The sequence below is a fragment of the Vigna unguiculata genome, chromosome 7 (assembly GCF_037176805.1).
Source record: "Vigna unguiculata cultivar grain cowpea cultivar isolate G323 ecotype 2 chromosome 7, ASM3717680v1, whole genome shotgun sequence".
Taxonomy (NCBI): domain Eukaryota; kingdom Viridiplantae; phylum Streptophyta; class Magnoliopsida; order Fabales; family Fabaceae; genus Vigna; species Vigna unguiculata.
Genome location: NC_140798.1, coordinates 32,453,970 through 32,476,443, shown reverse-complemented (window position 1 = coordinate 32,476,443; position 22,474 = coordinate 32,453,970). Strand labels below are relative to the sequence as shown.

The window sequence follows — 22,474 nt, the reverse complement described above, 5'->3', positions numbered from 1 at the left end:
ATTTTAATACACCATTATCCTATCAATTAATTAAAAAGTATTGCTGATTAGAGCCTCAATCTAGTTGATGGTAAAGTGGTCCTTCTCTATACCTATTTCGTTAAAAAAAATTAATTAAAAACTATATTTAATGACTTTTTAAATGATTTCTTTGCAAAATTAAATAATATTTAATTATATGACCATTTATTATAGAAAGAGATAAAAAAAAACCTCTGATAATTTATAATTTTGAGTATAAAAAACATTTATGCTGTCATTGAAAAGTATGACGTGAGAAAATAAATATATTGAAAAGAGAAAAGCTTAATATGCTTGTCATTCACCATTTAGTTTCTATAAAAAAATGAAAAACTAGAAAATGAAACCACTAACAAGATAACAGTATGCCTGAAAATTAAAGATCGATGAAGGAACATCTGCAATTGAAAAACAAAAACAGCAGGATCATGAGTCTTAAATCTAAGGGTGAATAATTTTTAACTTTATTTTTAATGATCAACAGCAGAGAATCCTGATCTGATCAAAATGTATAGACAGTTTCCTTATCTTTATTTACGTGATTAAATTTTAAATATTTAAGAATTGAGATGTTTAATCTACAACGTAAAAGAAGCATTAGGCCCTACCAACCAACACTTATCAAGTTTTAATTGCCAAACTAAACCAACATTAATGCGCCAAAAGGAAAGTCGCGCTTCGCAACAAACACAATGGACTTTTCTATTTCACAGGAGTGAAAAGCTATATCATGCTGCTTTTCACATTGTTGATTCGAACTAAATACTCACAATACACGACACATAGTACTAATAATGTAAGTATATTAATAGCATTTTTTACTAAAACCTTTTTCTTGTTATGGGTTATCTGTTATTTAAGTGCAGTCCATGACCTTTGTCATTAGAAAAATATTCGTGTTGCACGTAGCAAATCGAAATGACAGAAAAGGACTTGCACACAAGCACAAATTGCAATTTCGAGAGAATTATGTACTGGCTATACTTACCAGGAAATGTCAAAGGTTAATGTCTAAAGCAAAACTACATAATCAGAATCTAAAGTGAGATGAGTTCGTGTTTGGATCCAAACAAACTGGTAAGCCCTGATGAGTGACTTAACCGAATCCGGATTTTTTCTTCTACCTCTTGTTATCTTCAGCGTTCACAACTTCATCACCTGAAATTTTTTTAACCAAAAGCATTGAACGGTAGTGATCATCTAAACAACATTGTTTGCAAGAGTTAGTATATCAATTAATCGTCTTAATCAACTAGAACAAGCGAGTTACAACTCAATCAAATACATATTATCAGTTTGAGATTGCAGAGGAGATGTCTCTATTAAAAAAAGACTTTCAAGTCAAGAGATCACTCTCCTCCTAAACTGAGTTTTTTGGCAAGGGTATATATCATCTTAATTTTAGTGAAATGAGATTAGAATGCATGATAAATTAAAGAAAAACACACCTTCAGTCTAGAACAACCTTGTCCATTATGTCAAGGTCAAATACTGATCAACAACTTAATAATCTACTACTAAAACGTCATGAGGGATATTTTAATTCTACTGGTATTATATATCAGTATAACCAAACACTGTTTTTGGTATCACATCCAATATATCGCAACCAAACAAAGATTACTTACCATACCTCAAAAGCTGTTGTTTCACTCTACTCGTTTCTTAGGTATGCAGGTATGATTTTTACTCATTATTGTTTTAGGACATCCCTGAACCCATTGTCTCTTGTCACAGCATGATTTGTCAGATGAGGATGCAAAACTAAGCTAACACATTAAATTTTGGAGCAAGTTTATTGTTCCTGCAAAGAACAATATACATGCGTCTCTTGGATGCAGAAGAGGGTGACGGAAAACTAAGCCTACTGCCACAGACGTAGAACATATTTGAAACAAGTTTGGATATTGTTCCTTTAAAGAACAATATAGCAGCTGACCCCAAAACATTATAATAGGATAGCATATAGCAGCAATTCTGAAAATTTTTATTAGCTTATGCCAGCATACTATAGACATGAATTCTCAAAAATGATCAAGGATAATAAAAACTACGCTGCCCTAGAGCCAGAAGGTTCCAAAAAAGCTTACAAGTCAATATATCAATAAAATTAAAGTACAAGTTTTCAAATGGGAATAATCAATCATCATCTTCAAATTTCAAGTCTCTATCATTTTCACTATTGCAGTTATAGATTTCAAGTTTAGAAATTGAAATCCCAAAAATAGTCCTACTACAACCCTACGGTGGCGCTATTTAAAATCTTATTCGGACCTACTAAACCTAGGCACTAAGGTATTTTTGTTGGTAATCATCCTAACATGATTAAATGCACATTTTCCAGAGAAGCTGTCAAATGATGAGAATGAACTTTCATATGCTGAATTTTCACATGTGAATTTAACATGAGAATATACATTTTCTGGTGCCGATGTCTCCTGGAGCCTCCAGCACGAATAAAATCTAACATAAAGATTTACTAGACGACTGAAATCAATCTCAACCTACTTTTTACTATCAGCTTTCAGTGGAATTCTTATAAAAGTCACAACATGCATGCTTGATCACAGAGTTTCAGTGAATACCATACCTTACAAGGCATAATCCATTTGCCATGAATCCAGTCCTGATGCAGCCGCAATTGGGAGTGATGAAACTCTAGTTCCTCATTAGAAGACCTGAAGTAAACCACATACTTGGAGTCCGCAAGAACTTTAGAAATCACACCCACCCACCAACCGTCATTGTACAGGGCATCGACTTCATCAAGAAGACTAAATTGACCATCAAGATTAGTATTGGGTGGAGGAGGCCTTATGTGCAAGGCATCAATCTCCTCTCTCAAAAGATTAGAATCATCATCAGCTAACAGAGTCTGGTACTCAACAACGAACTTGTCATTTCCCTTTGCCTCAACTATAGTGGCTTCAAACCAAGCTCCACTGAACCCATCTTCATCATTGCTAACCTCGACTGTAGCCCCTTGGCCAAATTCATCAGGCTTTGCAGCTTCATTGGATTCATCGGGCTTTGCAGCTTCATTGGATTCATCGGGCTTTGCAGCTTCTTTGGATTCATCCTTTTCCTGTGATTAACAACACTGTCGTCATAACATTAAACTATAATCAAATTACGAGATATAAATAAAATTGAGAGATGAATGTGCCTGTTGGAATGGCGGGACCCATTTGTGATCGAACCATTCTCGATGGATTCTGAGTTGTTCTTTGGAAAACACCAATTGCTCCTTGGACGCCCTGAAATACACTGCAAATCTGTCATTCTCTAATTCCTCAGTTATAAAACCCTCCCACCAACCGTCGTTGTAGTATGCGTCAACCTCATCCCCAAATTTGAATACTTCGCCTATCTCCGGTGGGAGAATGGGCCGCAGTTGACGTATATCCAAGATTTCCCTCAAACGTTTTGAGCTTTTATCGTCTGCCATCAGGTTGTGGTACTCTATTAGGAACCTGTCAGAAGGAAGATGCCGGATGACGGTGCCGGAAAACCAAGAACCACGGAAGCCTTCATCCTCTGAGCTTACTTCCACCACAGTGCCCGGTTTGAAGAAGACGGCGGAGGCGGAGGCACCTTTGGTTTTGGTTTTAGGCTTCGGAACCATTGCACTCCCGGAGTTAGGGTTCGTATCGGTTGCGGAAATTTAAACGGAACGGAATTAGAGAGAACGTGTTTTATATGTGTCAGTTGGCGGGAATGTGAGGAGAGTAGTCTCTTCTTGGGCACGCTTCACACCCTTCAGCAGGGTAGATCTAATTATTGGAATGCAAATTATTATCTTTTTGTTATAAAGAGAATTTTATAATAAGGATAAAAATGTACAAAATATGTACAGAAAAAAGGACTTCCTACAAATTGTTTGATGAAACCATAGAAATAATTCCACAATTTAGGAAACAAAAATATTAAGCAGCATTGGGAAGGAACAGTTAACTAGTAATGCAAGTTGGACATTGCTTTGAAGTTGATAAAAAAAAATGGAATTGATACAGAGCTGAAGCACAAGCACAGTTCATTTCAATATTCAATGAAGGTGATACTTGAGTCTTAAATGATATTTTGTGGTCTCATCACCCACATATAATCTTTATATTTGTAAAGATTTCATTACATGAAAATATTTGAAAGTATATTTAAGAAATAATTTTTGTGAAAATAAAAAATTTAGGGAAAAAAGATATAATGTGCAAGATTGTTCAACCCAATTCTAAAATTTTGTTAAAATAAACTTGGTTAAAAGTTGTAGTTTTGTTGGAATTGTTAAGGACATATGTAGAATAATAATATTTAAGTAAACAAATTATGTTTTAATAGTTAAAACAAGTAAAATGAAAAAAAATATTACATATTAAAATAACTTCTTTATTACAATTTTTTTATGTAATTTTTGTAAGTATACTACATAGGACATAATCGAATTCCTTTCAACACGTATATAAAACATTTATAATAAGATCTAAACTTTCCTAAAGTGATTTTAAAATAATTAATAAAATTTAGATATATAAAAATGATCCAATCTCCAAGTAAAGGATATATATTATTACCTAAATTATCATATATCTGACTGACTGTAACTAATTTGAACATCAAAGTATTTATATAGTTACACATGTCCAGCCGATTACCAAGGAGTAAGGAATATAGATCATCTAAAACCACGGGGAGAAACATATTCGAGAAAGTAGCATGGACATACCATACCTTATAGTACAACTCAATTTCATACAAAAAATAATATATATAATATAACCTAATATATTATTTATTTAAAATTTAAACAAAAATATAGAATTATTTTACTAATTCTGAGTTCCAACTTTTTACCAAGAACATATCTAATGCTCTCTTATCTTTCTTCTAACAGCAGTTTAAACTTTTTACTAAAGAAATTATTTTTTTATACTTTAAATAAAATATTAAATGACTTATAATATCTTTTTCGTTGGTCCTATTTGAAGATGTATTTATGCACCATTATATTTTATATTTATTTAAAAAGTAATGAATATAAAAGAAAATTTGTGCATAATCAACTATTAAAAGTATACACAAGACTGATCAACAAAGATAAATAAATTATATGATTCTAATGCTTTATAACAAAATTTAATATAACAATAATAACAAAAGAAATATTATTTATAGTTATTTAAATAGGTTAACTTGTTAGGGATGAAATGTTTTTCTAATCACATAAAATTTGATTGTTTTTACCACTTTTACAAAAGTTTTGCAACAATCCAACAACAAAACTGCAGACCTGGTCTCACATTAATCCAATTCCTTCTCAAGTCACTTCTATTTTTAATACTTCTCTGTTTTTCAAGCCAGAAAAACCAATCTAGTTGACTTCAACTGCATAAATATTTGATATCAAGGCATAAGTTCCTGTCCTAATTGGCTTGATCCCAAATCCCTATAACCTGCTAATTTGGCTACACTGGGTTGATTATGCAATTTAAAAGCCTCCCAGAAGGGCTCTCCAGATAGACTCATGTGACTCAAATTGCATATTCTCAGTTGGTTGATAACAGTTCGTCATTCATCTAAAATGTGTCAGTCCTTCTTCACCCACGAGGTCAGCATGGCTACAAACAATTGTCATAAACTACATACTATCTGGTTTAATACCTAATCATACAATGGAAAAGTTCAACCCCCTTTCCACCATATCCATGACTCCAGTGTCCATTCACCATTGAAGTCCAAGAGACCAATTTTGTGCATAGCATTTTGCTAAATATTTCATGTGAATCAGCTGTATTTCCACTCTTGGCATACATATAACTTAGGACAGATATTTCCGTGAAAACCTTCTTCCAGCTATCAAAGTATTCCATGTCACGATGTCTTTGAGTCATTTCAGCTAATAATTTTTTTTCCTCTGAAAACATAATAGGAAGATTGGACTCAACTCCATGCTTAACCACTGCAGCATGTACCTGCTTGCCCTAATAACCCAAACCAATAGAGACACAAGCTCCTGCAGCAATTGAGAAGCTAAAGGGACTTGGTGATCCTTCCTCCTGTTTGTCACAAGAGATTGTGTTGTGATTATTTAGAACACCAGTAAACAAAATAATTAAGTAAAAGTAGAAATTTTGAAACAAGACAAGAGATTAAGTAAAAATAGAAATGACTTTGAAACAAGAGATTAAGCAAAGGCTTACCAGAAACATTTGACAGAAAATTCTAGGACAATCGCAGAAGTCTCCTCTGAGTGTATCAAGTGGTCAGAGTAGTTCAGCAGACATAAGTTTTGGTTGTGATATCTTCAAAACCATTTTTGTGTGGTCCATGGTATCGCATGACACACATGTCCAGGAGTGCATTGTCAACATATATGGATCATCCTTGAACACCAATCTTGATGGCCAAAGCATGAGCTAATTGGCCACATAAAGAGCTTTCAAACCCTTGAAGGACTTCAAAATAGCAGATATGGTGAATTTATTGGGATATGTCCCATCTCTGAGCATTTGAAGAAAGACACTCCATGGATGCTTATAGTGGTTTCGAGCAGTGATGATGGCATTTAGGTGACCACATTTTCAAGGGCCATTTCTTCGAACAAAATGCGTGCCTCTTTGATTGAGCTCTTATCAAGAGGAATATTAAAGATATCAGTTGGCTAAATGGTCAAATCCTTAGTGGGAAACAGTTCATTCAATTGGATGCAGTGAAACAGCTTTTTATCACCAATGGGATGGGTTGAATGAAAAATCAAATGAAGACCGTAACTTCTCAGTAAACATCATCTTCCAACAAATGCCCATGCAACCAACCCTTTTATTTGTGTTGTCACGATGATACCATGATACATGTTTGGGATGGATATAGCTGTTGAAATTTCACAATCACATGTCCTGAATAGGCTCATATATTGAGAACTGTTTTGGCCACTAGCATAATTGGCCTTTTATGAACTTGGCCTGAAGTTTGAAACACAAATATAAATATGTTAGGAGATTTGTATAGTCATTAGTCAATTAGGACTAGGCTGCAATTAGTCAATAGAGAAGGGTTAACCATGTGAGCAGTTAGTTTGTCAGTTTTGCTATATAAGGCAACTCTTACCTTATATGAAAACCTGTAATTGACTTTTCTCATATTCTTGTATTCATCTCAATTCAATATAGCTTTCGAAACTGTTTCTTTATGTGATTCCCTATTGTTCCTCAAGTTCTTCGGACCTTGCATTACTAGAGAACTAGAAAAAAATTCTTAACAATTGGTCCATTCACAGTATCAGCTATGGCATAGGGTAGTCGAAATGCAGGCAATTAAAGATTTGGAAGAACACGTGTGTACAAGATTAGAAATGCACCTAATGGAGCTTGTGGGGTCAATGCAAAAAGCCTTGGGTGATTCTTTTAAAGATCAAATTCAAGAATTGGTCAACCAAAATTTTGATGATGTTTGTGGCAATTCCACTGGAGTTAATTCTAGAGGTGAGAACCATCATTCTTCATATTGTTGCGGAACAAGATTGGCAAGAATCGATTTCCGTTGTTTTTAAGGAGAAGTTATCCATCGATGGATATTTCAATGTGAAAACTACTTCTTAATTGAAAATATGCCTAACGATGTTCAAATCAAACTTGCAATTGTGTATATGGGGGACACACTTTGTAATGACATACGGCTTGGTCAGGTCAGCACAATATTTTCCAATGATTTCTTGGACCAAATATACAAGATTATTCATAGAGCAGTTTGGAGAAGTTTCTGATGACCCTATAGCTGAGTTGATGAGGTTGTTTGTGGCAGAAGAAATTTGTGTCTGAGTATCACGAGGACTTTGATTCAATCGTGATGAAACTGAATCTTAGTGATGAGTATATGTTGGGTTACTTTTTAGGGGGTTTCAAGATAGAAATCCACATGTTGGTTAGGATATTTCAGCCTACTACAGTGAGACGAACCTTTACCTTGGCAAGAATGTATGAAGCAGCCAATTCCCCTTCTATTCATTCTTCTGTGCTACCTAAAGCATCAGAAAAAAAATCTTAGATCCAAACTTGTCGCCTCGGTTAATCTTACTATGACTGCACCTAAGGTCAGAAATAGCAGGAGTTTGACCCCGCTTATATAAGTGAAAGAAGAGCAAAAAAATTGTTATTTATGTCATGAACCATATTCGCAAGAGCATAGTTTTACATATAAAAAGATTTAGGTGCATGTTTTGGAGGTTCAGGAGGAGGAGGACTTATGTTAATCGTAGACCCTGTTGGTAGTTCTTTTAATGACTCTGATCAAAATTCTCATCAAATATCAATGAATGCGTTGACTGGTGTGGCAAATGTCAGAATCATGTGAATCACATGATACAAGCAAAAGAAGCCTCTAAACATCTTGATTGATAGTGGATCCACACACAATTTTCTGGATGTTGACATGGCTCAGAAAGTGGGATGCCAAATCGAGGAACCTCAAACATGTTTTTAATCCCACCTGGTTGTTTTGATTTGGTGTAAGGGACAGAGTGGCTAATTCCATTGGGTCATAATTTGGAACTTTGATCAGTTAACCATGGAATTCAGAATCAAATAATAGTGTCAAGTTCACCAAGGCTCAACAATTCAATAAAACCTTAGCGGAAGGTGAGGACATTTCAGTTCTACAACTCTATTAATTCAAAATAGTACCAGTCTTTTTACTGGTTCAGTGGTTATGGTGGGTAAAAAAGATGGACCATGGAGATTGTGTATTGATTACAGGGAATTGAATAAGAACAGTGTGAAGAATAAGTTTCCTATACCCTTGGTAGATGATTTGCTAAATGACCTTCCTGGATCTTCAATCTTATCCAAGATTGGCCTTCTTGGATCAAACAATTGAAAGGGATATTATAGAACGTTTGTGAAAGGGTATGGAGTAGTAGCAAAACCCTTAACTAATATGTTAAAGAAAAATGGATTTAGTTGGACCCTAGCCTTGTGTTTGGATAAGGGATTTTAACAAATCCAAGAAATTGAAATACATAATATTTGAATTATATATAATTGAATTCTCTTCATTTCTCAAATAGTTTGTTTGAATGGAGTAATTGAAATATCATATATTTCAAATTTCTCGTTTGAATAAAGCAATTTAATTTTCATTTTAAGGCAAATTGAACTCTATCCTTGAACCCAAGTTGAGTTTGCTTAATCTTTGATCCAATACAACTCATCTCAACTTTTGATCCGAGTCGACCCCAAAGATTCAACATGAACTGACTAGGCCCGACCTTTAGCCCGGGTTGATTTGCCTCACCTTCAACCAAAGTTGATGATTTCAACGTTCAGCTAAGGCCGACTCAGCTCGATCTTCGATGCGTTGGCTTGAAATTTAAAGTGGTTGCACACTTTTGCTGGGGAAGGACATTCAGGGATCAATGGTACAATGAAATGCGTTTAAGATGTGGTATATTGGAAAGGGCTATTCAGTGATGTCAAGAAGTTCATCCAGCAGTGTACAATTTGCCAACAATGCAAATATGACACCGTAGCGACTCCTGGTTTACTTCAACCTCTTCCCGTTCCTAACAAATTTGGAAGCATGTCACTATGGATTTCATTGAGGGCTTGCCTAGTTCATTCGGTAAGAAAGTGATATTTGTAGTGGTTTAAAGATTGAGCAAAGCTGCATATTTTATGGATTTCTCCCATCCTTATATAGACAGTGATGTGGTCAGTCTTATAAGGATAATGTGTTTAAATTGTGTGGATTCCCAAGCGCCATCCCCAGTGACGAAGATGCCATTTTTATCAGTTAGTTCTGTTAAAATTTCATGACCTTGAACGGGGTTTAGGTTCAGTTGTCATCAAGCTACCATCTACTACAGGTGGATGGTCAAATGGAAGTAGTAAATATTTCATAGATGCTTGGAAACTTATATGAGATGTATGTGTAATAATGTCCCTCACAAGTGGCTGCCATTGGCTGAATGCCGGTACAACACTTCCTATCAAACTGCTACTAAATCTACTCCTTACGAAATAATGTATGGACAAGGATATTGTCCATACATTTGGGCAACTTGGCTACTGCCTCTTATCTTCCTTATCAGCAAGAAGATATTTTTGCGGAAAAGGAGCTTGAATCTATCCTTGACTGTATGATAGTTAGAAGAAGAGGCATGCATGTTACTAAAGGCCTTGTGAAATGGAAACACCAGCTTCTAGAAGATGCAACTTGGAAATACTACTACAATTTAAAAAAGAATTCCCAACCTTCTATCCTTGAGATCAAGGATTCTTTCAAGGGAAGGGCTATGTTAGGATATTTGTATAGCAATTAGTCGGCTAGGACTAGGCTGCAGTATGTCAATAGTGAGGAGTTAACTCTGGTAGAAGTTAGTTGATCAGTTTTGCTATGTAAGGCAACTCTGACCTTATGTGAAGACATGCAGTTGACTTTTCTCTTACTATTCTTCTTCTCAATTCAATATGGCTTTCAGAACTGTTTCTATACGTGATTCTTGTTGGAAGCCCTACATCAATTACAAATAAGACAATTTCATAATATATAACACCTCACCTACAAACTAATTTTGTAGAGTTGAATTAAACTTAAAGTTTACTTCTCAACAGTTCTCATTGTTCCTCTAGTTCTTAGGATATTGCATTTCTAGATCCAGTAAAAAATTCTTAACAACAAAATACTTAAAATAACTACTCAAATTATCACTTGGTAAGTTTCTCAACTCAATATTTCTTTCACAATATCTATTATGTTTTAGTCAAAGGTTATAATTATAATTTACCTTGTAATGTGTCCTTTTAAACTAAACTGTGAATCCTTAATCTTACTAGTGTTACAGTCAAGTCACTGTTCTCTGCAAACATCCTATGCGGCAACCTTGACTATATGATTAGTAATTTCCTTTAATCTTAGGACCAGTGATGAGAAAGTGAAGTCAAACACGCACCAGAACAAGGTAAAACAATTGTATAGGGAGATAAAGAAACTCTTTTACAAAATGCTGCAAAGGAGCGAGCGTATAGTGAGATAAATCAATGTGAATATTAGTTCATATACAAACAAGAGGACGTACTTTTAACCTTCTATGTCCTCATTGTTAAGAAAAAGTAAGAATTGTCATCCTAGTATAAAGGAACGCCTTCTTAACCATAATTATAGCAAGGCAGAATATGTTAACCTTCCTATGTAACTTTTACTATAAGCATATACCAATGATCCCCTGAACTCTATGAATTTCACACTACACTAGGTATTCATCATACAAGAATCTGAGACCTGGCAGCACCACGGGAACACCTTTTCCTGCCATTCTTGCTAAGTCCACAAACACATACGTCTAGAAGCTCATAATCCTCCTCCCAGAATAACCTGGATGCCGTCTCCGGATCTTTCAAAAGCATCTTGGATGTAAGGAAACCAGCTATGGTCCATGTTTGATACATCCGGGCTTGTTTTCCAATAAATTTTCCAGTGCGTGTATCATAGTACTCAGGCCAAGAATCAACTGGCAGTCTTTTCTCAGCCAAAGCAACTGCTTTCTGGGCAAGTTCAGTTCTCCCCATTTTGATGCATGCCAGCGTGAACTGAATGAGATGAGGTACAAAGGAATATATCAGAAATTAAAGCAACAGTTCATGACTTGACAGTTGACATGCAAGGTCCCAGCAACAAAACTGGAAAATAATTTTGTTTAATTTATAAATCTTTTGCTCTCAATTAAAAAACCCAGAAAATAACCTCTCTGGATATTTTTCTCTTACTTCAGGTTCTGCAGTTTATGGTTTTAATTTCCACTTTTCTACATTGTAGTAAAATGAGTTTCTATTGGGGACCTCGTAAGTACTCCTCCCACACTTATTATTCCCCATTGAGTTCAAAGGTTTAGGTGGTAAGACACAGGACAAAGAGAATAGCCAACAACACATCTTAGCTTTCCTTAAAATGCACCCATTGCCATCAGGAAAAATTTACCTGCCACAGAAGGGTTGGCCAAGATCCACCGTTGTGATATGACCAAGGGCTGCAAAAGTTAAGCATGATGTTTCAGTTAAGATGCACACAGTAGAAGCAATTCTGACTACAAAGACTAACAAATAATAAAAAAGGAATTCAACAAATGTACTTCATAATAAAAAGAATCAAAATTCTCTAGTATGCTAACAACAAAAACGGAAAATAAGAACTCACGTATTCTTTGGGTCTGAGCCAGTAGTTATGCGCCACTCTTCGTTATCCAAGGCAGGATAACATATCTTAAGAGGCATATGACCCACAAGATCATCCCATTTTGCTTCTATCAGATTTAAAGTAGCCTGGTTCTGTCTTGGGGTGCCCAATGACGATACAATGGACCAAAGATTTCCAAGCGTGAAAAACCTGAAGTCCATGTGAGCTGGCTGCAAATTCCCAATCAGATATCCACCTTCTTCTGGAATCCAATCCATTAACCACAGTGGAATTTGCTCTGGATAGATGTTGAATTTATTGATGGCATCCATGGAGTACTCTTCTGTTTTATACCTGTATATTTCATTCATCTTTTTCATGTCCACCCAATAATATTCTCTAATGTGGAATGACAGAGCGCTGAGTCGGTTGTTAATAGCTCTAATAAGATGATCAGTTCCCTCAATTACAACAAGCATCTCACGTGAGCAGCGAAGAGCTGAGTAAAATAATGCCTGAAAAGCAAAACTGCCACAGCTAAATGGAAGGATAATATGTAAAAAAATAGAAGTACACTGCAGAAACCACGTTAATGCCTGAAAAGCAAAACTGCCACAACTAAATGGAAGGATAATATGTATAAAAGTAGAAGTACATTGCAGAAACCACGTTGCCTGAATTCAGAGTTTTATCGTTATTTAGCAGACAGATTAATTTCAGCTGAAGCATATGCACTAAAATAACATACATCAATGGAATGGGAGCATATAATGATAGATGCAAAAACTTGGGCCATTTCGACTGTGTAATACAGAGCATTGTTCAATTTTAAACAGAACAGAGACAAAGAACAGCAGAAGAATGAAAAAGCATAGCATAGTTAAGCTCACTTGGATCTCAAGAGGGTGTCCATGAATCCCCATCCTCCTGTCTATCATGCAAGAACCATCAGTGACTAGCAGAGAAGGAAACATATCGAAACCATCTGTTAAACACAAGTTAAGGATCATTTTTAAGCCTGTTTGAACATCGGCCCTTTCTTGCAAGCTGCAATCTCCTGTGAGCTTCCCGTAAGCCCGCAAGAGTATGATCCACCACAATCCTATTGAGAAAACAAAAACAGAAATAATAAATGAAAGTTCTTCACTATACTACTCAAATAATAATTTTCAGAATTCTCATTGTGTATGCACAACTCTAGCAATTTTCAACATGTTACTCTATGTGAAGTATTTAAGAAACAGCTAAATAATCAACTGCTAACCTGAATCTACAGGTGCAACGCGACCAATAGCTGATTCCCCAAAATCAGGATCTAAAACTTCTTCACGTTTATCTTCGTCCAGAGCTACAGTTCTAACTTTGAAACTTGCAGGCATCAAGCCCTGCCCTGGACTGTAGCAGTCCACAGTTTTCTCCCAACTCTATAACAAAAATGTATAATATTAACAATCAGTTCTCAACAAAAATTTTAAAACTAAATGAATCTTGCTACACAAAAACCACTTTCTTTCAGGATCAATCAAGTACAGACAAAACACTGTACTGTAAAATATATTTATCCAAAAAGGAGTGCTAGCAATATATATATATGTGTGTGTGTGTGTGTGTTGAAAATCATTACAAATTATCTAAATTGACAATGAAGACTTATATATTTAAAATTATCTATATACAAGATTAGCAAAAATATAACAATTTAAATATATTCTTACCAAATACAAATTGAATCTAATCCATCTATCTAAAATAAATAAAAAAGTAAAAAGAGGATCTAATCCATTTAGGACATTTTATCATCTTCTTAATCATCTCATTGAAAAAGAAAGACAGGCCTATTTCCATAAGCATAAATAGAAACTTACATAATATTTTGAGTAATCATAGAATACAGTGTGTATCTGCCCTTACTAAGGTTGTTTTAGTACTATGTGTGTCAGAAACCCAAACAAAAGTTTTTTAGCAACTCACTTTTTCTAACATTTTCCACTATTATCAGAATTTATTAAAAACTACTAAATCATGAAACTTGTTAAATAAAATCCAGACTTATAACAATTTTGTGACGTCCACAGTTCTTATTCTTCCAACAAAGAAGGTATTCAAGTGATGAAGGACGTGATTGAATCATTAGGTGTCTGAGTTTAAAAGGGTAGATTACCTGCAACTGCAAAGTGTGAAGAAGAAAGTTCTTGACAATCTCACTTTCTCCTCTAAGCAAGAAAGCAAGTGCTGACGGGATAAAATCCCTAAGAAAGACCTGATCATAATTCAAGGGTAGCTTGTCCCCAGGATCATTTGCAGCCACAGTCCCCACAGGGTTGCCACAATAAGTCACAACGGCTCCCTGCAACAACTTCCATGCTTCCTTTTCCACCTCTGACTCCTCCCATTTACTCTTCCCCACACTCACATTCACTTCACCACTTAAATTTCTCTCATCTGTAACATCCTCATGAGAACTTTCCACCACCAACGGTTTCACGTTATTCATGCCACCCTGTACGTAAATCCTCTCAAAATTGTTGTCATGGCCACGGTTCTCCACAGAGGTTGAGCAATTTCGAACCTTGAAGGTAGATACGTCCCTGTTGGACGTGATTAAAATAAAGGGCATTGATAAAGGGGCGAAATTCGAAGAGGGCAAGCCAAAAATTTCCTGTGCAATACCCTTTATGCGATGCGTTTGCAAAGGGTGGTGTTGATTGAAACGAGGTTTCGGCGAATTGCTAGCAATTGAAGGAGCATGACCATAATTTGCAGGTGTGGACAGAAAAGGCGATGAGTTCCGAGAACTGGTGAGAATCCTGCGAATGGATTTCATGGCGCGGTTGCGAATAAGCGCAATTGTGGTCATCATGACAAAGTAATAGGAACGGCAACAGAGACCAAAACTAAGGAAATTTGTACGAGAAATATGTTAAAGACGAAGCTATTAGCATTGGGGGTTTCGTGTTTGTAAGAATGAATGTTAAAGTTTAGGTTGAGTGGCTATGGCATCATGGCATGTGGGCGGAAGGCGGTGCTGTTGCCGGCGGGGAACACAAAATTCTACGACACCTTTTCGATTTCACTTCAATGTTTTGATCTTATCACCTCCCTGAAAATTTAAATACATTTTGTTCTTTCTTGTTAATTTTATAACTTCCGTCCTTGTAATATTACTACAATTTTTTCTAACATAATAAATTCGACACAGATTTCTTCCCATGGAAAATTAAGAAAAACAAGAATTTTCTGATCGTTTCTGGGACATATAATTGTTCTCCTAAAATGGCAAAATAAAATAATTATCAATATCACCACTAAAAATAATAGTTTGAGTTTTGTTAGTGATTCGTTAGTGAAAATAAAAATAAAAGAAAAGAAATGTCTTTCAAAAAATCCAAGATTTCCTAAAAAAGTATTAAATTTAATTATCACAGATAAAAATCTTACAATTCTAATTATATTATTTTCTTTTTGACTTAATTCGTAATAATATGACCGTCAATTATCAACTGGACTGAACGTGTCAAACACGATTTCTCATTGTATAAATGTCTCCAGATATTTAATCTTTATAAAGAATTATACGTGTTTAGATTTATAATAACCAAACATAAATCATTTTGGAATCTCTCATCAGAAATTCGTTCAAATGTAAAATTAAAAATATTATTTTTCTTTTATAAAACCTAATTTAAATTTCCAAGAACTAGACAATACCAAATCATATTTTAAACAAATTATTTGTTACGCCCATCACAATTCTAAGTTCTGATAAGTGTTAGAATCATGTTTTCACTACCAAAATAAAGAAACCATGTTGAGATTGAAAAAAAAGTGTTGAATTAGCTCTTGAAAAGGTTGGTTATCTATTTGAATTGAAACAAACTCCACTTTGGTTAACCAGACGTTTAAGAATTACAAACACTGTGACTTAGAACATTCAATACAGACGAAAGAGTTGTTTACAAAGTGCTAGACGGATACAAATTTTGATTATACAAATATAGAGAATGAAATAAGTGCGCAAATAAATTGGTTAACATTGGTATTGACATGCAATTAGAGTTTTCTTGGTTTTCCTATTTATTTTACAAATAGAGTTGGTCTATTGGAACTCAGATTTTCATAGTTTGAAGATGTTTGTGTTTTGTTTACATAGGCTTTGGTTTAGTTCTCTGATAATTCCTTTGTTCGCTCTGTTTTCTAACTTTTATATATCACCACCATCTTGTGAGCTATAAGTTCTAAGATGGAATCTTATAAAAAAAAAGTGTTGAGAAAAAACACTCTAGTGTCAGGTGTCGATTCTTGATTATTTTTGAAGTTGTTGTCTAGTGAAATATTTTTAAGGATTAAGTATCTTTTTATGAAATGAAATTGAAATTCATTTTTGGGTGAAATTTTAATACATTTTTGTCTCTAAATTTTTAAAATAAATAAATATAACTATTTTAACCAAATAACGTGTAAAACACATTTTTCAACAAATATTGAAGTGAGAATGTGTCAAACGGTATAAACAACTCAAATACTAGCATGAAACGTGTTTGACACGTAAAAAAATGTAATATAATTGGATTAAAAGGACTACATCTACTTAATTAACTATTGCTCGTGTTTTAAGTTCAGTTATTAGGTAACACCTATTGTTGATGGAGATATGGTAAGGGTGATTGTTAGACTACAAGTTATTTCTGCGAATCTAAAGGACTCGACAACTGTTAAGAGATTCTGGTGAGTTTATGTCAGCTGAACAAATTATAGTTTCCATATTCTAAAAAAATGTTTTACCCGATTAAGAAACAAAGTGAAAGAAAGAAACTATTTTATGTAGGGATGACAGTTTGGGGCGGGCCAGGCAGACTGTCCTGTAGGCCCACATAAAAAATACGGAGCGAGTTAGGATGTTGAACCCGTTGGTCTGCACAAGCCCGCCTTGCATAGGCCCGAAGTCCGCGCGGGCTAAAGATGGGGAGGAATGGGCTGGCCCACTGGCCCGCTTACAAAATTGAATATTTTCATTTTTTAGTTCTCACATGATTCATCATGTTGTTTATATAAGTTCCTTTTACTTTTATTATTATTATGTTTATGTATAATCATTTGTATTTAAAATAATGATTTTAGTTCTTTAATATGAAATATCTCTTTATGCATTTTTAGGTACCTATCTTGTAAGGTGACATGTTATTATTGTACTTTAACTATAATCTTCATTGTTATTGTTTCTTGTACTTGGTTAGGTAAACTAACTGGAAATATTTCGATAGAAAATGAATATTAATTATTATATAAGAATAAAAAAGTTTTTATTTTGCTCATAACTAAAAAAGGTTATTTCTCTCACCACAAATACAAGCCAGCCCGCGAGCTCAGAGACCAACTCACGAGGCGGGGCAGGATGTGGGGTGGGACAACCCAACTCACACTTTGCGGGCCAAAATGTGGTGCAGGCCAAAACAAGTCAGACTTGTCCGCTTTGCCATCCTTGATTTTATACATCAAATTACACATATAGCAAAGACAACGCTAATAAATACATTTTATTTTGAGATGACAAAAATACTCGCACATGCGAATATCTGCGGATAAAGTTCGCTGCAGATAGTTAGTACCCGCATATATTTATTATCTGTGAGTAGTGGGTAGTATGTATTTTAATACCCACTTATAAATGGGTCAGGTGTGGATACCTGTTACCCGAACAAATTAAAATTATATTTTATTAGGTTAAATTTTATGAAAATTAAAATTTATATATATATATATATAATTTTATAATTTTATTTATAAAATTTATAAAACATATATCTTTTTAAATATTTGTGAGTATGAGAGTGTTCATGCAAATTTTTAAACAATCTACATATATTTTATAAACGGGTATCTTACAAGAAAATAGACGGATAGTGAATAATATTTTTTTTACATGTCGAGTTGCAGGTAAGCAATATCCGTGTCCAACCCAACATGTTGTTATCTCTAATTATGTTGTTGTCATCTCTAATTACGTTGAGCATCGATAAAAAAGAAAATCATTTGTAAATATTTCTTGCGTTCTTTTCCACAATTAACGGGGATACACATGCATGCATGACACATAATTAAATAGTGTGAGAGCTGAGTTTCTTATCATATATATGACGTGTCTCTAAAATCTAAAAGAGGTGTTTTTTTTTTAATTGGTTTTGTTCTAGTTAATACCCTGTCAATTATTAATTTTCCTTATCTCAGCTGATTTCATTAAACAAATGAACTGGTTTTTGTTTATTCATGTTTATATTTGTTATAAATGCTATGAACGCAAATAAAAACCGAAAACAATACACTAAACAAAGAAATAGACCCAAGAGATAGACTCAAGAGAGAAACGATAACCACAGACTTAAACTCCAAACAACGCAATAAGCGTGTGAACCATATAACGCTCAAAAATATATAAACATTTTAAAGGAATAAAAGAGCTTTGAAATTCGTAGCTAGAAAAAATCAAATTTAGAATTGAAATTGAAAATCCATAACAACACAGAACATTGAACATATCACACATGACAAACCAAAATGAATTGAATTTTCACCAAAATAGACGCTTAACATAACATTGAAGAATGGTTAAAGTATTCGAAACATAGATTACCGAAAAAAAAGTAAGAGATTTGGTTTTGAATTGTTGAAGGTCTTCAATTGCGGTAATTTTAACATTAAATGAAATCCTCAAAGGCGCAGGTAAAAAAAAGGAAAAGACGAAAAATCAGATATTAAAATAGGACTTTTTTCATTAATGAAAAACAGAGTCAGAAAGGAAAATAAGATAAATTTCAAATGAATAGAAAAGAAAAGCTTCAATCAAACCAAAAGATAGGGGATTTTTTCTGCACCTCCAAACATTTCTTTTCCACCTCGAAAATTCTTTTAAATCTCTCAATTTAAAAATTAAATATATATTTTTTCTCTCTTATTTAAGACACATTAACTAATTGACTTCACCTCCAAATCTTTTTCTCTTAACATCTAGTTTTTCTTGTGTGCTATGAATGTTGACATTCAATATCTTTTTCTATAATTATTTTAGTCATTGCAAATATTTATATCTATTTTTTTTATTTACAGATGTTGACGTCCGATTCTTATTTTATGACGATGATATCCAATATCTTTTTCTAACCGATCTTCACATCCATATTATGCTTTTAAATTTACTTTATTTTGAACCGGCTCTCCAAATTCGGTATTATATCCGATAACTAATTAGACCAATGTTTCTTCCTCCACAGTCCACCACCGCAGTCAACACCTTCTCCATCTCATTTCATTCTCTCAATAAATAAGTTTTAAAATTGTGCAAGCAATAAAAAATGTCCACTCTCCCAATAATTGCATGCAACTATTACGTATTTACTTAAACTATCTCAATAATTTGTTTTTATGCGGGACATGTGTAGCATAATAACTAACAAAGTTTCTGTAAAAAAATAAAAGTTGGGTACAGAGACTTGGAAGTAAACCCTAGTTAAGTGGAAGACATTAGAGTGAAACTAACACAACACATAATACCACATAATGGCAACTTTTGTGGTGTATTTCACTGAAAGTTCTATGTAGCAATGCAAATGCATTACAAGTCTTTTTCCCCGTATATTTTGTCAAAGATAACATGTCTCTAATACTAAAAACTATCCTATTCCTAATCATCATCATCATCGCTTTCCATCGTATGCCAAGGAAGATATATAGTTTTCATACAAGAAATAATCTTATAAAATAGAAGTTAGGATTAAGAAGTTTACACAATGCAGGAGTGAACCATGAAAGCCGCAAAATAAGAATATAATAAGGGATTTTTGGAGAATTAGTGATACTGTGGTATTTACATTAAAATACATAGAGAAAGTAGGGTGTACATTAGAACCGGATCTCCATATCCGGTATTTACTTCAAAAATTTTGTCTTCATCATCTCTTTGGTACCTGAAATGGTCTTGGAGTTACAAATTACAGTAATTGTTTGATATATATATTTTCATGGATGACTTGTTCTGATTTCGGTGTTTATTATGACTATGAGTAGGTATGTTGGAGAAATTGATCCCTCACAAATCAATAGTGGTTAGATGTTCTACATGTGTATAGCATCACTAATTGTACCTCCTTGAACCAAAGGCATCATTTGGACCATTGATTTGATACTTAAACCTGCAATACAGGATGTGGAAAGAAGATTCTAAACAAAGTAAATTTAAAAGCATAATACCGGATGTAGAGATTCGGTTGAGAAAAGAAAAATATTGGATGTTGACATCCATAAAATGAAGAATCGAATGTCGACGTCCGTAAATGAAAAAGAGAAAGGTAACCTGATATGGTTATCCGTAACGGATAAAAATTATAAAAAATAAAAAATATTGGATGTCGACATTTGTAAAACAAAAGGAGAAACCAAATATTGACATTCGTAAGAAAAAAATTGGAGGTGGGATCAGTTAATTAGTGTGTCTTAAATAGAAGAGAAAAAAATATATATTTAATTTTAAACAGAGAGGCAAAGTGAGAACTTAAAAGAGTTTTGGAAGTGAAGAAATGGTGTGTTGGATGAAGAATACAACATTTAAAGAAATTAATAACATTGAGGTGACTTTTAATGGAAGATACACACGACTTTATGCTCTCTTTGGATCTGCATGAGTATTGTTTATTCGGATGGAAAGTGACTTGAAAACATGTTTGGATATGCTTGTTTGCGTTGATTTATGAGTGTGGATTTGCATGTGAGTTGCAAATTTTGCCACTCTCTAAAATAAAGAGATATGCAGGGAAAGTCAGCTAATCGTATTAATATTACTTCATTGTCCATCTTTTTTAACAATTTAATTCACTATATATATATATTAATAACTATAATTATAATTATTATCATAATAATTAGTATTATATAATAAAATATATATAATAATTATATGTGTAAGCCCCAATTTCCTTTCGGCCTTTAAACGTTTGGGCTTAGCCTTTTGTAGGCCAAAGACCAACCTAGTAATAGGAACTCAATACCCTTTCCAGCCCCTAACCCATGCACTTTGTCTCATTTGCAGAAAATCATATTTCTCTCCCCTGATATTTCCTCCAGCTAGAGCTCTGCTAGGGCACAACGAACCTCCCACCTTTTGGCTAGCTACGTCTGTCCTACTTCCAAGTAAGTTAAACCTTAAGGTTCCTGATCTGTTTTTTCCCTTTTGCAACGTTTTAGTACGTTGGTCTGGTTAGGGTTTAACTCCATACCCTTGTATTTGTGCTGGTTTCCCCATTTTAGCTCACTACCATAGTTCTTGGAGCTGCGATACTCTTTAGTTGTGGGTCTATTGCATTTTTGGCACCTAAGCAAGGTAAGGGAAGCTAGTTTTTTTGTCATTTTATTGTATGTGCTTGTTCTCACTTCTGTTTATGCATAAAATGATTTGGGAAATGTTTGTGCTCGTGGGAGATAAAAAATATAATGTTTGGTTGGATTGTTTTTGGGTTGCATGCGTGGAACAGTGGGGGAGAACTGATATTCTCATCCAAGCGAGCTCGTCTCGCCTAGGCGGCCAATTCACGTTTTGAGCGACACCTCGTCTCGCTGAAGTGAGAGCTCGTGAAATCTCTCAGGGGCCACTGTTGCAGTCTCGCCTAAGCGAGAGCCTGCAGCTTAAACGAGGCAACTTCCCTAGCCTGAGCGAGGGCTCCTAGCTTGAGCGAGGCTAGTGCAAAGGAGTGTTCTAACCCTATTTCCTTGTATATTTGGATGATGTGTGGCATGATTGGTTTAAAATTTCCCTTTTAAACGAGGAGTATGTGAATATGCTTGGCTGTTTAATTCCCATGAACTGAAATTAGCATGCTTGGTATGAAATTGATCATGAATTTATGGGTCAGTGGTGTTTTGGCATGAAAGTTGGATGTTTGAGATAACAATGGTGGTTATGGTATGAGAAACATGATTTTGGTGTGAGATAGGCGTAATTTCATGAGTCTCATGGGGAGATCTCATGGTGGTGTGTAGTGTATATAATTAAGATAATGATTCAAGTAAGAATCGCATCCCGAAACTCTAAAGGATCAGTGAGTCTCATGTAGAGCAAACTGATCCAAGTTGTGAAAGTAGCAGGAGGCCCTAGTCTTTGGCAGGAAAATGACCTTAGATGCTTGAAGGCTAACCTTGTGTGTGATAGGGTGAAACCCATTGGCAATGGCTCTGCAAAGCAGTAGAGGCCACCATAAGTGCAAGCGTCCAGTAAATCCGATCTTGTTATATGTATCCGGATAATTGAGTC

General features: G+C 34.5%; 2 protein-coding genes across 2 annotated transcripts; both read right to left on the bottom strand.

Annotated features, from left to right (window-relative positions):
- Positions 1–954: 954 nt before the first annotated feature.
- On the bottom strand, positions 955–3,791 carry LOC114190582 (agenet domain-containing protein). The gene is made up of 3 exons (XM_028079528.2): positions 3,188–3,791; positions 2,612–3,106; positions 955–1,179 (listed from the first exon to the last, which is right to left on the bottom strand). Exons 1-3 carry the CDS (start codon positions 3,644–3,646, stop codon positions 1,165–1,167), a joined length of 969 nt encoding a protein of 322 aa, XP_027935329.2. The 5' UTR covers positions 3,647–3,791; the 3' UTR covers positions 955–1,164.
- A 7,211-nt stretch (positions 3,792–11,002) lies between these two features.
- On the bottom strand, positions 11,003–15,303 carry LOC114192331 (alkaline/neutral invertase A, mitochondrial-like). The gene is made up of 6 exons (XM_028082022.2): positions 14,342–15,303; positions 13,445–13,604; positions 13,071–13,282; positions 12,202–12,695; positions 11,986–12,034; positions 11,003–11,597 (listed from the first exon to the last, which is right to left on the bottom strand). Exons 1-6 carry the CDS (start codon positions 15,038–15,040, stop codon positions 11,271–11,273), a joined length of 1,941 nt encoding a protein of 646 aa, XP_027937823.2. The 5' UTR covers positions 15,041–15,303; the 3' UTR covers positions 11,003–11,270.
- Positions 15,304–22,474: the final 7,171 nt, after the last annotated feature.